Source organism: Lichenostomus cassidix, unplaced genomic scaffold (genome assembly GCF_008360975.1).
Source record: "Lichenostomus cassidix isolate B80296 unplaced genomic scaffold, HeHo_3.0 HiC_scaffold_39, whole genome shotgun sequence".
NCBI classification, from domain to species: Eukaryota; Metazoa; Chordata; class Aves; order Passeriformes; family Meliphagidae; genus Lichenostomus; species Lichenostomus cassidix.
Window position 1 is genome coordinate 1,671,317 of NW_028147446.1, and position 15,024 is coordinate 1,686,340.

General features: G+C 49.2%; 1 protein-coding gene and 1 long non-coding RNA gene across 6 annotated transcripts in view; one reads left to right on the top strand and one right to left on the bottom strand.

Annotated features, from left to right (window-relative positions):
- Window positions 1-15,024, top strand: part of BRD4 (bromodomain containing 4) — a 153,860-nt gene that overhangs the window by 137,590 nt on the left and 1,246 nt on the right. For 4 of the 5 annotated variants that reach the window (XM_085046118.1, XM_085046117.1, XM_085046119.1 and 1 more), the window contains 8 exons: window positions 2,776-2,828; window positions 4,386-4,740; window positions 6,059-6,757; window positions 9,215-9,330; window positions 10,486-10,651; window positions 11,664-11,791; window positions 13,049-13,260; window positions 14,630-14,909. In XM_085046118.1, coding sequence (XP_084902244.1) covers window positions 2,776-2,828; window positions 4,386-4,740; window positions 6,059-6,757; window positions 9,215-9,330; window positions 10,486-10,651; window positions 11,664-11,791; window positions 13,049-13,260; window positions 14,630-14,909 — 2,009 coding nt within the window. Of the gene's footprint in view, window positions 1-2,775; window positions 2,829-4,385; window positions 4,741-6,058; window positions 6,758-9,214; window positions 9,331-9,845; window positions 9,918-10,485; window positions 10,652-11,663; window positions 11,792-13,048; window positions 13,261-14,629; window positions 14,910-15,024 lie in introns of those variants that run through there. The other variant, XM_085046120.1, reaches the window with a different exon arrangement.
- Window positions 12,278-13,078, bottom strand: LOC146422690 (uncharacterized). The gene is made up of 3 exons (XR_014848071.1): window positions 13,009-13,078; window positions 12,541-12,671; window positions 12,278-12,347 (listed from the first exon to the last, which is right to left on the bottom strand). It is a non-coding gene; the product is annotated as an uncharacterized LOC146422690 (long non-coding RNA).

The following is a 15,024-nucleotide window of genomic DNA, read 5'->3' on the forward strand; positions in this document are numbered from 1 at the left end:
TGTTCGATCCAAATTTATTTATTTTTTTGTTTTATTTTTTTAGTTCTTGATTATCTTTTTTTTCCTGTTGAATGGGATGATTTTTAGGGAAAAATGGAATTTTTAAGCTCTCGTTTCATTTGGTGGTTTTTAGGGAAAAATGGATTTTTTTACCTCTAATTTCAGTGGGTTGGATTGATGTTTTTAGGAGAAAATGGAATTTTTCACTTCTTATTTCAATTGGTTGTTTTTAGGGAAAAATGGAATTTTTGACCTCTCATTTCAATGGGTTCAATTGGTGTTTTTAGGGAAAAATGGAATTTTTCACCTCTCGTTTCAATTGGTTGTTTTTAGGGGAAAATGGAATTTTTAACCTCTAGTTTCAATGGGTTGGATTGGTGGATTTTAGGGAAAAATGGAATTTTTCACTTCTCATTTCAGTTGGCATGTTTTTAGGGAAAATTTGAATTTTTGACCTTTCGGTTCAATGGGTTGGATTGGTGATTTTTAGGGAAAATTGGAATTTTTGACCTCAGATTTCAATGGGATGGATTGGTGATTTTTAGGGAAAAACAGAATTTTTCACTTCTTGTTTCCATTGGTTGTTTTTAGGGGAAAATGGAATTTTTCACTTCTCATTTCAATGGGTTGGATTGGTAGTTTTCACCTCTCATTTCAGTTGGTTGTTTTTAGGGAAAAACTGAATTTTTCACCTCAAATTTCAATGGGTTGGATTGGATAAAAAAGATGGAGAAAAGCAGATTTGATGGATAAAAAAAAATTTGGAAGAAATGGGATTTTAGGGATAAAAAGATGGAGAAAAGGAGATTTTATGGATAAAAAATATGGAGAAAAGGGAATTTCATGGATAAAACTACAAGAATGGAGCAAAGAGGATTTTTATGGCAAAAATGGGATCTGTTGGATATTTTTAATTAACAAAATCAATCAAGGGATTACAAAAATCCACTTTTTCCATGGAATTCTGACCCAGAATGTGGAAATTCGGATTTATCCATCGGTTTGGGTTGGAATAAAACAGGAATTTTGGGAAAAATCCCAAAAAGTCCACAGATTGGATGATTCCGCCCCAAAATCCAGGATGGTTTTTTCTGGGAATTCCGAATGGAAATCGGCGATGGAAATTTGGGATTAATTATTTTTTGGGATTTCTGAAATCCAGGATGAACTTTCTGGGAATTCTGACTTGGATTCAACAATCGGCGATGGAAATTTGGGATTATTTTTGGGTTGGAATTTCCGAAATCCAAGATGAACTTTCTGGGAATTCCAATTGGGATCCAAGAATCGGCGATGGAAATTTGGGATTAATTATTTTTGGGATTTCCGAAATCCAGGATTGTTTTTATGGGAATTCCAACTGGGAATCAGTGATGGAAATTTGGGATTATTTTTGGGATTTCCAAAATCCAGGATGAACATTCTGGGAATTCTAACTTGGATTTAACAATCAGTGATGAAAATTTGGGATTATTTTTGGGTTGGAATTTCCGAAATCCAAGATGAACTTTCTGGAAATTCCGACTGGAAATCGGCGATGGAAATTTGGGATTATTTTTGGGTTGGAATTTCCAAAATCCAGGATTGTTTTTCTGGGAATTCCGACTGGAAATCAGTGATGGAAATTTGGGATTTTTTTGGGATTTCTGAAATCCAGGATGGTTTTTCTGGGAATTCCGACTGGAAATTGGCGATGGAAATTTGGGATTATTTTTAAGATTTCTGAAATCCAGGATGAACTTTCTGGGAATTCTGACTTGGATTCAACAACCGGCAATGGAAATTTGGGATTAATTGTTTTTGGGATTTCTGAAATCCAGGATGGTTTTTCTGGGAATTCTGACTTGGAAAATACAATCGGCGATGGAAATTTGGGATTATTTTTGAAATTTCCAAAATCCAGGATGGTTTTTCTGGGAATTCCGACTGGGAATCAGCAATGGAAATTTGTGATTAATTATTTTGGGGATTTCTGAAATCCAGGATGATTTTTATGGGAATTCCGACTGGAAATCAGCAATGGAAATTTGGGATTATTTTTGGATAAACTTTGGAAAATGTGGATGAGAGTCAAGATTCATAGAAACCCATTGGGATCTGAAAATTTGGAGCCGTGGAAACACATCTGGATGTGAAAATTTGGGAATTTGGAGATGTGGAAATCCATCTGGATGTGAAAATTTGGGAATTCGAAGCCTTGAAAGTCACGGGGATCCTGAATTTTGGGAATTTAAAGCCATAGAAACCTTCCAGATTCTAAAATTTGGGAATCTGAAGCCGTGGAAACACATCTGGATGTGAAAATATGGGAATTTGGAGGTGTGGAAATCTGTCTGGATCTGAAAATTCGGGAATTTGGAGCCACAGATTCCCACCTGGATCTGAAAATTTGGGAATTCAAAGCCTTGAAATCATCCAGATCCTGAATTTTGGGCATTTGGAGCCACGGATTCCCATCTGGATGTGAAAATTTGGGAATTCAAAGCCTCAAAAGTCACCTGGATCTGAAAAATTGGGAATTCAAAGTCATGGATTCCTGTCTGGATGTAAAAATTTGGGAATTCAAAGTCATGGATTTTCTCAGATCTTTTTCCCACAGTTTTTCCCCTTTTTTTTTTTTTTTGGTGGCAAAACCCCAAATCCAGCAATCCCTGGGGAATTCCAGCCCCAAATTCCCGTTGGGTTCATCCGGGTCGTTCCCGAATTTCCCGAATTTTATTTCGGTTTTTTTTTTCGTCTTCCCGATTTTTTGTTTGTTTGTTTGTTTTTTGGCAGAAATGGCGCCGAAATTGAAGAAAAAAGGGCATTCGGGGCGAGAGCAGAAAAAGGTAGGGTTGGGATCCATGGATTTGGGATTGGGATTGGGATTGGGATTGGGATTGGGATTGGGGTTGGATCTATGGATTTGGGTTGGGGCTGGGATTTAATGGATTGGGATTGGGATTGGGGTAGGATCTATGGATTTAGTATTGGGATTGGGGTTGGAATCCATGGATTTGGGATTGGGATTGGGGTTGGATCTATGGATTTGAGTTAGGATTAATGGATTGGGATTGGGATCAATTAATTTGGGTTGGGATCAGGATCCATGGGTTGGGATTGGGATTGGAATTCATGGATTGGGGTTGGGGTTGGGATCCATGGGTTGGTATTGGGATTTGGGTTGGATCAATGGATTTGGGATTGGGATCAATGGATTTGGGTTGGGATCGGGATCCGTGGGTTGGGGTTGGATCCATGGGGCTGGGGTTGGGATTGGGGTTGGAATCCATGGATTTGGGATTGGGGTTGGGATCAGGATCTGTGGATTTGGGTTGGGATTAATGAATTGGGATTAGGATCGATGGATTTGGGTTGGGATCAGGATCCATGGGTTGGGGTTGGGATTGGGGTTGGAATCCATGGAATTGGGATTGGGATTGGGGTTGGATCTGTGGATTGGGTTGGGATTAATGAATTGGGATTGGGATCAATGGATTTGGGTTGGGATTGGGATCCATTGTTTGGGGTTGGGATTGGATCTATGGATTGGGATTGGGGTTGGAATCCATGGATTTGGGTTGGGGTCTGTGGATTGGAATGGGATCCAGGGGTTGGGACTGGGATCTGTGGATTGGGATTGGGGTTCGGATTGGGTTGGGATCCACGGGTTGGATTGGATTGGGATCAAGATGGGATCCATGGGTTGGATTGGGATTGGATCCACGGATTGGGATTGGAATGGGATCCATGGATTGGGGTTCGGATTGGGTTGAGATCCATGGGTTGGATTGGATTGGGATCAGGGTGGGATTGGGATCCATGGATCTGAATTGGGATTGGGATAGGATTGGATCCATGAGATGGGATTGGGATCCATGGATCAGGATCAGGATTGGGATCCACAGGTCAGGATGGGATTGGGATCCATGGGATGGGATTGGGATTGGGATCTGCGGATCTGAATTGGAATTGGGATCAATGGAATGGGATTGGGATCCACAGATCGGGATGGGATTGGGATCCATGGATCAGGATTGGGATCCACGGGATGGGATTGGGGTCCACGGGATGGGATTGGGATCCATGGATCTGGATTCGGATTGGGATCCATGGATCGGGATTGGGATCCATGGGATGGGATTGGGATCCATGGGATGGGCTTGGGATCCATGGATCAGGCTGGGATCCCTGGATCGGGTTGGGTTTGGGATCCACGGGATGGGTTTGGGATCCATGGATCAAGGTGGGATTGCGATCCATGGATCAAGGTGGGATTGGGATCCATGGATCGGGATGGCATTGGGCTCCCTGGCCCAGCCTGGGCTCAGCCCCCATTCGCTGCCCCCCAACCTCCCCACTAACCAAACCCCATCATCTCCCCTCCTCTCTCTCTCTCCCCCCAGCACCACCACCACCACCACCAACCCACCTCAGCCCCACCACCTCCACCTCCAGCTCCAGCTCCACCCCAAGCCATCCCCACCAACCAACCTCCACCTCCACCACCTCCTCCTCCTCCCGCCATCCCTCAGCCCACGCCGAGCCTCAAGAGCTCGCCGCCGCCGCCGCCGCCCTTCGTGCCCAGCCAGGTGCCGGTGCTGGAGCACCCGCTGCCCGGCGCCATGTTCGACGCCATGGCTCACTTCGGCCAACCCATGCTGCACCTGCCCCAGGCCGAGCTGAGCGCCACCCACCTGCCCCCCGCGGCCGAGCACGGCACGCCGCCCCACCTCAACCAGCACGTGGTGTCTCCTCCAGGTGAGGGCACAGTGGTGGGCTTGGGGTCTTCTGGAGGGTGGGAGGGGTGGTGGTGGTGGTGGTGGTCTTAGTGGGATTTAATGGGATTTTAATCCAGAATTCCAGAGGAATAGGTTGGTGGTGGAGATGAGAACAAAGAGGTTCTTCAGGCTTGATGTCCATCATGGTCTTTTTGGGATATCCCAAAATCCTAGAGGAAGAGGAGGGTGGTGGGTGTGGGAACAAGGAGGTTCTTCAGGCTTGGTGGCCATGAAGGTCTTACTGGGATGGCCCAGAATTCCAGAGGAACAAGATGGTGGTGGATGTGGGAACAAGGAGGTTCCTCAGGTGTAGTGGCCATGAAGGTCTTACTGGGATGACCTAGAACTCCAGAGGAAGGGGACAGTAAGGGAGGTTGGAACGAGGAGGTTCTTCAGGCTTGATGTCCATCATGGTCTTGTTGGGATATCCCAAAATCCCAGAGGAAGAGGAGGGTGGTGGATGTGGGAACGAGGAGGTTCTTCAGGCTTGGTGGCTGTGGTGTTTTAGTGGGGTGGCTCAGAATCCCAGAGGAGCAAGATGGTGGTGGATGTGGGAACGAGGAGGTTCTTCAGGTTTGATGACCACCATGGTCTTATTGGGATGACCTAGAATCCCAGAGGAAGAGGGTGGTGGATGTGGAACAAGGAGGTTCTTCAGGCTTGGTGGCCCTGAAGGTCTGCTGGGATGTTGGTTTCTCCTAGAGGGTGGTGGATGTGGGAACAAGGAGGTTCTTCAGGGTTGATGTCCATCATGGTCTTGTTGGGATATCCCAAAATCCTAGAGGAAGAGGATGGTGGTGGAGGTTGGAACAAGGAGGTTCTTCAGGGTTGGTGGGGTGGATGGGATCCTCAGAATTTATGGATGGATGGATGGATGGGTGAATGGAAAGGTGGATAGATAGGATCCTTGGAATTTATGTTACCACCGTCTCCTTCATGAGACGTCCCAACATCCCAGAGGGAGATGATGATGCCGGGTCAATAGGATCAATGGTTGATGGACCATCCCATGGAAGTTCTTGTGATCTTCTGGGATATCCCAGGGGAAGATTATAATGTCAGGTGGAATCAGTGGTTGATGGACAACCCCATGGAAGTTCTCCTGATCTTCTGGGATATCTCAGAGAGATGCTGATGTTGGCAATGGGTTTGATGGTCGATGGACCATCCAGTCAAAGTTCTCCTGATCTTCTGGGATATCCCAGAGAGAGGTGCTGATGTCAGCAATGGGATGGATGGTTGATGGACCATCCAGTCAGACTTCTCCTGACCCTGACCCTCCTCCTCCTCCTGCGCAGCTTTGCACAACGCCCTGCCTCAGCAGCCCTCGAGGCCCAGCAACCGCGCCGCAGCTCTGCCCCCCAAGCCCCCTCGGCCACCGACCACCTCCCCGGCGCTGCCGCCGCCGCCGCCGCCTCCTCCTCCGCCGCAGCCTCTCCTCCCGCAGCCGCCGCTGCCGCAGCCGCCGCAGGTCCTGCTGGAGGACGAGGAACCTCCCGTGGTGCCGCCTCCGCCTCCTCCTCCTCACCACAGCCTCGCCCTGAGCGCCAGCCAGATGCAGCTCTACCTGCAGCAGCTGCAGAAGGCGCAGCCGCAGCCTCCCCTCCTCCCCTCGGTGAAGGTCCAGTCGCAGCCGCCGCCGGCGCCGCCGCAGAGCGCGCAGCCCGCCCCGCAGCCGGCGCTGCAGCCTCCGCCCGTGCAGCCCCTGCAGGCCCCGCCGCAGCCCCGCCCGCTGCACCTGCAGCCGCTGCCCTTCCCGGCGCACCTGGGCGCGGCGGTGCAGCCGGCGGTGCAGCAGCCGCAGGCGGCGCAGCAGCAGCAGCAGCAGGCGGCGGTGCAGCAGCAGCAGGCGGTGCAGCAGCAGCCGCAGCAGCCGCCGCAGCAGCAGCAGGTGCAGCAGGCAGCCGTGCAGCAGCAGGTGCAGCAGGCCAAGCCGCAGCAGGTGATCCAGCACCACCCGTCGCCGCGGCAGCACAAGGCCGATCCGTACGGCGGCGGTGAGCGGGGAACGGCCAGGGGTGGGATTTGGGGGATTTGGGGATGGATGGGTTGGATTGTTGGGGTTTGTGGATGGATGGAATTCATGGATGGATGGATGGATGGATGGACAGGTAGATGGGATTGTTGGGATTTATGGATGGATGATGGATGGAGAGACGATGGGTGGATGATGGATGATGGATGGATAGGATGGTTGGAATTCATGGATGGATAGATAGGGTTGTTGGAATTCGTGGATGGATGATGGATGGATGGATGGATGGATGGGATGGTTGGGGTTTGTGGATGGATGGAGGGATGGGATTGTTGGAATTCATGGAAGGATGATGGATGATGGAGGGATGGGATGGTTGGAATTTGTGGATAGATAGATGGGATTGTTGGGATTTGTGGATGGATGGAGGAATGGATGGATGGAGTCTTTGAAATTTAGGGACTGTTGGAATTTGTGGAGGGATGGATGGAGAGATGGATGGATAGAGTCTTTGGAATTTAGGGATGGATGGGATTGTTGGGGTTTGGGGAGAGATGGTGGATGGATGGGATGGATGGATGGATGGATGGATGGGTGGATGGATAGATGGGGTTGTTGGAATTCGTGGATGGATGATGGATGGATGGATGGATGGGATGGTTGGGGTTTGTGGATGGATGGAGGGATGGGATTGTTGGAATTCATGGAAGGATGATGGATGATGGAGGGATGGGATGGTTGGAATTCATGGATGGATGGATGGGATTGTTGGAATTTGTGGATGGATGGGATGGATGGATGGATGGATGGATGGGATTGTTGGGGTTTGTGGAGGGATGATGGATGGATGGATGGATGGGATGGTTGGAATTTGTGGATAGATAGATGGGATTGTTGGGATTTGTGGATGGATGGAGGAATGGATGGATGGAGTCTTTGAAATTTAGGGACTGTTGGAATTTGTGGAGGGATGGATGGAGAGATGGATGGATAGAGTCTTTGGAATTTAGGGATGGATGGGATTGTTGGGGTTTGGGGAGAGATGGTGGATGGATGGGATGGATGGATGGATGGATGGATGGATGGATGGGATTGTTGGGATTCATGGCTGGGATTCTTGGAATCTACCAATTCATGGATGGAGGGATGGATGATGGATGGATAATGATGGATGATGGAGGGATGGAGTTTTTAGAATTTACGGATGGATGGGATTGTTGGGATTTGGGGAAGGATGATGGATGGAAGGAAGGATGGTGAGATGCTTGGAATTCATGGATGGATGGATGATGGATGGATGGAGTCTTTGGAATTTAGGGATGGATGGGATGGTTGGGGTTTGCGGATGGATGGAGGGATGGATGGTGGGAATTCATAGATGGATGAGATTGTTGGGATTCACAAATTCATGGATGGAGGTATTTGTGGATGGATGATGGATGGATGATGGATGGATGGATGAGATCCTTGGAATTCATGGATGGATGGATGGATGGGATTGTTGGAATTCGTGGATGGATGATGGAGGGATGGATGGCTGGAATTCCGGGATTCTTGGAATTCACAAATTCACGGACGGAGGGATGGATGGGTGGATGATGGATAACTGGATGGATGGATGGATGGGATTGTTGGGATTCGTGGATAGATGATGGACAGATGGACAGCTTGAATTCCAGGATTCTCAGAATTCACAAATTCATGGATGATGGAGGGATGGATGGATGGAGTCTTTGAAATTTATGGATGGATGGAATTGTTGGGATTTATGGATGGAATTTATAGATGGAAGAATTGTTGGAATTTGTGGATGGAGGAGGAAGAGGATGGATGGATCCATGGAATTTTGGCATCCTGCTGGGGTTTTTTGGGGCCATTGCAGGTTTTTTCAGTCCAGAATTTTCTGGGGTCATTCCAGGAGTTTTTGGGGTTCTCCTGGGATTTTTCTGGGGTCATCCCAGGATATTTTTGGGGTTGTTCCAGGATACTTTTGGGGTCATTCCAGGATTTTCTGGGGTCATTCCAGGATATTTTTGGGGTCATTCCAGGATTTTCTGGGGTCATTCCAGGATATTTTTGGGGTCATTCCAGGATTTTCTGGGGTCATTCCAGGATATTTTTGGGGTCATTCCAGGTTTTTTTTAATCCAGGATTTTCTGGGGTCATCCCAGGATACTTTTGGGGTCATTCCAGGATATTTTTGGGGTCATCCCAGGATATTTTTGGGGTCATTCCAGGATATTTTTGGGGTCACTCCAGGATACTTTTGGGGTCATTCCAGGATATTTTTGGGGTCACTCCAGGATATTTTTGGGGTCACTCCAGGATATTTTTGGGGTCATCCCAGGATACTTTTGGGGTCACTCCAGGATATTTTTGGGGTCACTCCAGGATACTTTTGGGGTTGTTCCAGGATATTTTTGGGGTCACTCCAGGATATTTTTGGGGTCATCCCGGGTTTCTCTCTGCCTGTTCCCAGGTCACCTGCGCGAAGCCCCCTCCCCTCTCATGCTGCCTTCCCCACAGATGCCCCCCCAGTTCCAGGGCCTGGTGCCCCCATCGCCCCCCCAGCAGAACATCCAGCCAAAAAAACAGGTAAAAAACGGGAAAAATGGGAAAAATCGGGAAAAAAACTGGAAAAAACACGAGAAAATGGGGAAAAACGGGGAAAAAATGGTGAAAAATGGGGGAAAAATAGGGGAAAAATGGGAAAAAAAGAGGAAAAAAATGGGATTTTGGGATTGGGAGTGGAGGTTTTCCCCATCACCCCCCCAGCAGAACATCCAGCCAAAAAAACAGGTAAAAAACAGGAAAAACGGGAAAAACCACAAGAAAATGGGGAAAAAAAGGGAAAAAACGGGAAATAATAGGGAAAAATGGGGAAAAAATTGGATAAAATGGGGAAAAAAATGGGATTTTGGGATTGGGAGTGGAGGTTATCCCCATCACCCCCCCAGCAGAACATCCAGCCAAAAAAACTGGGAAAAAACAGGAAAAATGAGAAAAAAAGGGGACAAAAATGGAAAAAAATTGGGATTTTGGGATTGGGATTTTGGGGATTTTAGGGTCAATCCTGATCCCAAAGTCCCCAGTTTTCCCAATTTCCGCAGGAATTGCGCGCAGCCTCGGTGGTGCCGTCAGGGTTGGGATTTCAGGGTCAATCCTGATCCCAAAATTCCCGATTTTTTCCAGGAATTGCTAGCAGCCTCGGTGGTGCAGTCGGGGTTGGGATTGGGGTTTCAATCCCGAATTTCCCCAATCCCAAAATTCCCAATTTTCCCAGGAATTGTGCGCAGCCTCAGTGGTGCAGTCGGGATTGGGATTTCAGGGTCAATCCTGATCCCAAATTTCCCAAAATTCCCATTTTTCCGCAGGAACTGCGCGCAGCCTCGGCGGTGCAGTCAGGGTTGGGATTTTAGGGTCAAAATTGGGATTTTATGGTAAATTCTGATCCCAAATTTCTGCAGGAACTGCGCGCAGCCTCGGTGGTTCAGTCAGGGTTGGGATTGGGGTCAGAATTGGGATTTTAGGGTAAATTCTGATCCCAAATTTCTGCAGGAGCTGCGCGCAGCCTCAGTGGTTCAGTCAGGATTGGGGTTTTAGGGTAAACCCTGATCCCAAATTTCCCAAAATTCCCATTTTTCCGCAGGAACTGCGCGCAGCCTCGGTGGTTCAGTCGGGATTAGGATTTTAGGGTCAGAATTGGGATTTCAGGGTCAATCCTGATCCCAAATTCCCATTTTTCCCCAGGAGCTGCGCGCAGCCTCGGTGGTTCAGTCGCAGCCGCTCGGCGCCGCCAAGGAGGAGAAGCTTCACTCTCCGGTGATCCGAAACGAGACCTTCAGTCCTCCCCTGCGCCAGGAACCCCAAAAGGGTCACCCCGAGGGCATCAAGAGTGCCCCACACCTCCCCCAGAGTGAGTGGGGACCCCAAAAAACCCCAAAATCCCATAAAAATCCGTTAAAGTTGAGGGGAAGGGGGAAAACCCCGGGAAAAAAGGGTGGGATTTTGTGGGAAGGGGAAAAATCCACCCCAAAAAATGGGTGAAATTTATGGGGAAGGGGGAAATCCCACAAAAACCCCTGTAAGGTTTAATGGGAAGGGGAAAATCCTGAAAAAAAACCTAAAACTTCACGGGGAGGGAGAGAATAGCAAAAAATCCCCAATAAAAATCCCCGTGGGAAGGGAAAAACCCATTAAAAAATCCATAAAAGTTGATGGGAGGAGAAAAAAATCCCCAAAAAATCTGCCATAAAAGTGAATGGGAAGGGGAAAATCCAAAAAAATCCCATTGAAGTTCATGGGGTGGGAATAAAATCCCCAAAATCCCACAGTGGGGGAAAAAACCCCATAAAACTTCGTGGGACTAATTCCTGATTTTGGGGTTAGAAACCCCAATAATTCCCAATTTTGGTGTTAGAAATCCCAATGATTCCCAATTTTGGGATCTGAAATGCCAATAATTCCCAATTTTGGTGTTAGAAATCCCAATAACTCCCAATTTTGGGGTCAGAAACCCCAATAATTCCCAATTTTGGGATCAGAAACCCCAATAATTCCCAGTTTTTCCGATAGAATTCCCAATTTCAGGGTCAGTAATCCCCATAACTCCAATTTGGGGATCCAGAATCCCAATAGCTCCAGTTTTGGGGTCAGAAACCCAAATAATTCCCAATTTTGGGATTTGAAATCTTCAGAACTCCAATTTTGGGATGGAAAACCTCAATAATTCTCAATTTTGGGATCCAAAACCCCAATAAGTTCCTATTTTGGGGTCTGAAACCCCAATAATTCCCAATTTTGGGATCTGAAATCCCAATTTTGGGGTCAGAAATGTCAAAAATTTCCGATTTCAGGGTCAGAAATCCCAATAATTCCCAATTTTCGATCCGAAACCCCAAATAATTCTGGAATTTTTTGGGATTCAGGGCCGGAGCTGAAGCCCCTGGAGGGGGCGGGGCCACGCCCCGTGATCCGCCCCCCGGAGCAGACCACGCCCACCCCGGACAAGGAGCGGCAGAAAACGGAACCCAAAACCCCTGTGGCCCCAAAAAAGGTAAAAATCCCAAAAAAAAGCCCCAAAAAAAAAATCCGGAAAAAATCCTGGCAAAAAACACAAAAAATCCCAAAAAAAATCATCCAAAAGTGACATTTCCCCAAATTTTTGGGGGAAAATCATGGAATTTCTGATGGATTTTTGGAATAAATGGTGGTGAGGATTTGGGGTTTGGGGTTTGGGGTTTGGGGTGGAGTTTGGGATTTTGGGGGGATTTTTCCAGGATTTGGATTCTGGAGAAGATCTTGAGGTTCCACCAGGCTGAGGAACCTGAAGAACTCCAGGATTGGAATCTCCTGAGGTCCCACCAGGGTCTGGGAAGGGTTAGGATCCAGAAGAACCTGGAAAATTCCAGGATTGAATCCATAAGAACCTCCTGAGGTCCCACCAGGGTCTGGGTGAGGTTAGGATCCAGAAGAACCTGGAAAATTCCAGGAATTGAATCCATAAGAACCTCCTGAGGTCCCACCAGGCTTAGATCTTCTCTCACCAGGACCTGGAGATGGAGAACTTGGGCTCCTGGTGGATCCTGATGGATCCTGATGGATCCCAGTAGCTCCTGGTAGATCCCAAACCTTCTCCTGACCCCAAGTTCTTTTTCTCAGGACCTGAAGATCAAGAAGGTAGATCCTGGTGGATCCCAGTAGATCCTGATGGTTCCCAAACCTCCTCCTGACTCCAAATCTGTGTCCCCAGGACCTGAAGGTCAAGAACTTGGGTTCCTGGTGGATCCTGATGGATCTCAGTACCTCCTGGTGGAGCCTGATGGATCCCAAACCTTCTCCTGACCCCAAATCTCTGTCCCCAGGACCTGAAGATTAAGAACTTGGGCTCCTGGTGGATCCTGGTGGATCCCAGTAGTTCCTGGTGGATCCCAAACCTTTTCCTGACCCCAAATCTCTGTCCCCAGGACCTGAAAGTCAAGAACATGGGCTCCTGGTGGATTCCAGTAGCTCCTGGTGGTTCCTGGTGGATCCCAGTAGCTCCTGCTAGCTCCTGGTGGATCCCAAACCTCCTCCTGACCTTGTCTCTCTGTCCCCAGGACCTGAAGATCAAGAACATGGGCTCCTGGTGGATCCTGATGGATCCCAGTAGCTCCTGATGGATCCCAAACCTTCTCCTGACCTCCTCCTGACCCCAAATCTCTCTCCCCAGGACCAGAAGATCAAGAACATGGGCTCCTGGTGGATCCCAGTAGCTCCTGGAGGATCCCAAACCTCCTCCTGACCTTCTCCTCCCTTGTCCCTGTGTCCCCAGGACCTGAAGATCAAGAACATGGGCTCCTGGGCCTCCCTGGTGCAGAAGCACCCCGCGGCGCCGGCGGCGGCGGCCAAGTCGTCGAGCGACAGCTTTGAGCAGTTCAAGCGGGCGGCGCGCGAGAAGGAGGAGCGCGAGAAGGCGCTGAAGGCCCAGGCCGAGCAGGCCGAGCGCGAGAAGGAGAGGCTGAGGCGAGAGCAGGAGAGGATGAGGTGAGGAGACACCAAAACATCTCCAGAACTAGCAGGGCAACTGTGGTTATCATGGCCACGGCCACCAGGAACATCGTGGTCACCATGGTTACCATCAGTAGAACCATCAGGAACGTCAGGAACATCATGGTTATCATGGCCACGGCCAGCAGGAACATCAGGAACATCATGGTTATCATCACAAACATCACCAGAACCTTAGGGCCACCATGGTTACCATCAGCAGGAACATCAGGGTTACCATGGTCATCATGGTTACCATCAGTAGAACCATCAGGAACATCATGGTCACCATGGTCATCATGGCCGCCGCCACCAGGAACATCATGGTCACCATGGTAACCATCAGGAACATCATGGTCATCATCACAAACATCACCAGAACATCAGGGCCACCATGGTCACAATGGTTACCATGGTTACCATCAGCAGGAACATCAGGGTCACCATGGTTACCATCAGTAGGAACATCAGAAACATCATGGTCACCATGGTTACCATCGGCAGAACCATCAGGAACATTAGGGCCACCATGGTCACCATGGTTATCATGGCCACGGCCACCAGGAACATCATGGTCACCATGGTTACCATCAGTAGAATTATCAGGAACATCATGGTCACCATTGCCACCATCACCAGGAACATCAGGAACTTCCTGGTTATCATCACAAACATCACCAGAACATCAGGGCCACCATGGTCACCATGGTTGCCATCACCAGAACCATCAGGAACATCATGGTCACCATGGTTACCATCACTAGGAACACCAGGGCCACCATTGCCGTCACCATAAACATCTGCAGAACATCAGGGCCACCATGGCCATCACCATAACCACCACTAGAAACACCGTAACTACCGCCACAAACATCACCAGAACCTCCAGGAACACCAGGGCCACCATGGCCATCACCACAAACACCACCAGGACCTCCAGGAACACCATGGCTACCATGCCATCACCACAAACATCACCAGAACCTCCAGGAACACCATGGCCACCATGGTTATCACCATAAACATCACCAGAACCACCAGGAACACCAGGGCCACCATGGCCATCACCACAAACATCTCCAGAACCACCATGGCCATTCCCTGGTCACTCCAGACCATTCCCTGACCCCATTCCCAAATTCCCTGTCCCCTCAGGACCCGTGACGATGAGGAGGCTCTGGAACAAGCCCGGCGGGTTCCTGGTCACTCTGTGGTCACTCTGTGGCCATTCCCTGACCAAATTCCCAATTTTTCCCCCATTTCAGGACCCGTGACGATGAGGAGGCTCTGGAACAAGCCCGGCGGGTTCCTGGTCACTCTGTGGTCACTCCTGGTCACTCCCTGACCAATTTCTCTCCCATTTCAGGACCCGTGACGACGAGGAAGCTCTGGAACAAGCCCGGCGGGTGCACGAGGAGGTTCGGCGGCGCCAGGAGCAGCAGCAGCAGCAGCAGCAGCAGCAGGCAGCGGCGCCGGGCGCGGTGCCGGTGTCGGTGTCGGTGTCGCTGCCCGGCGCCGTCCCCGTCCCCGGCGCGGTGACATCGGCGCAGCCGCAGCCCCAGAGCTCCCAGAGCTCCCAGTCCATGCTGGACCAGCAGCGCGAGATGGCCAGGAAGAGGGAGCAGGAGAGGAGGCGCCGGGAAGCGGTGAGGTTTGGGGGGTTTTGGGGGTTTTTTTTCGGGATTTTTGGGGATTTTTTCGGGGAATTTTGGGATTTTTTGGGGATTTTTGGGGGATTTTTGGATATATTTGGGGATTTTG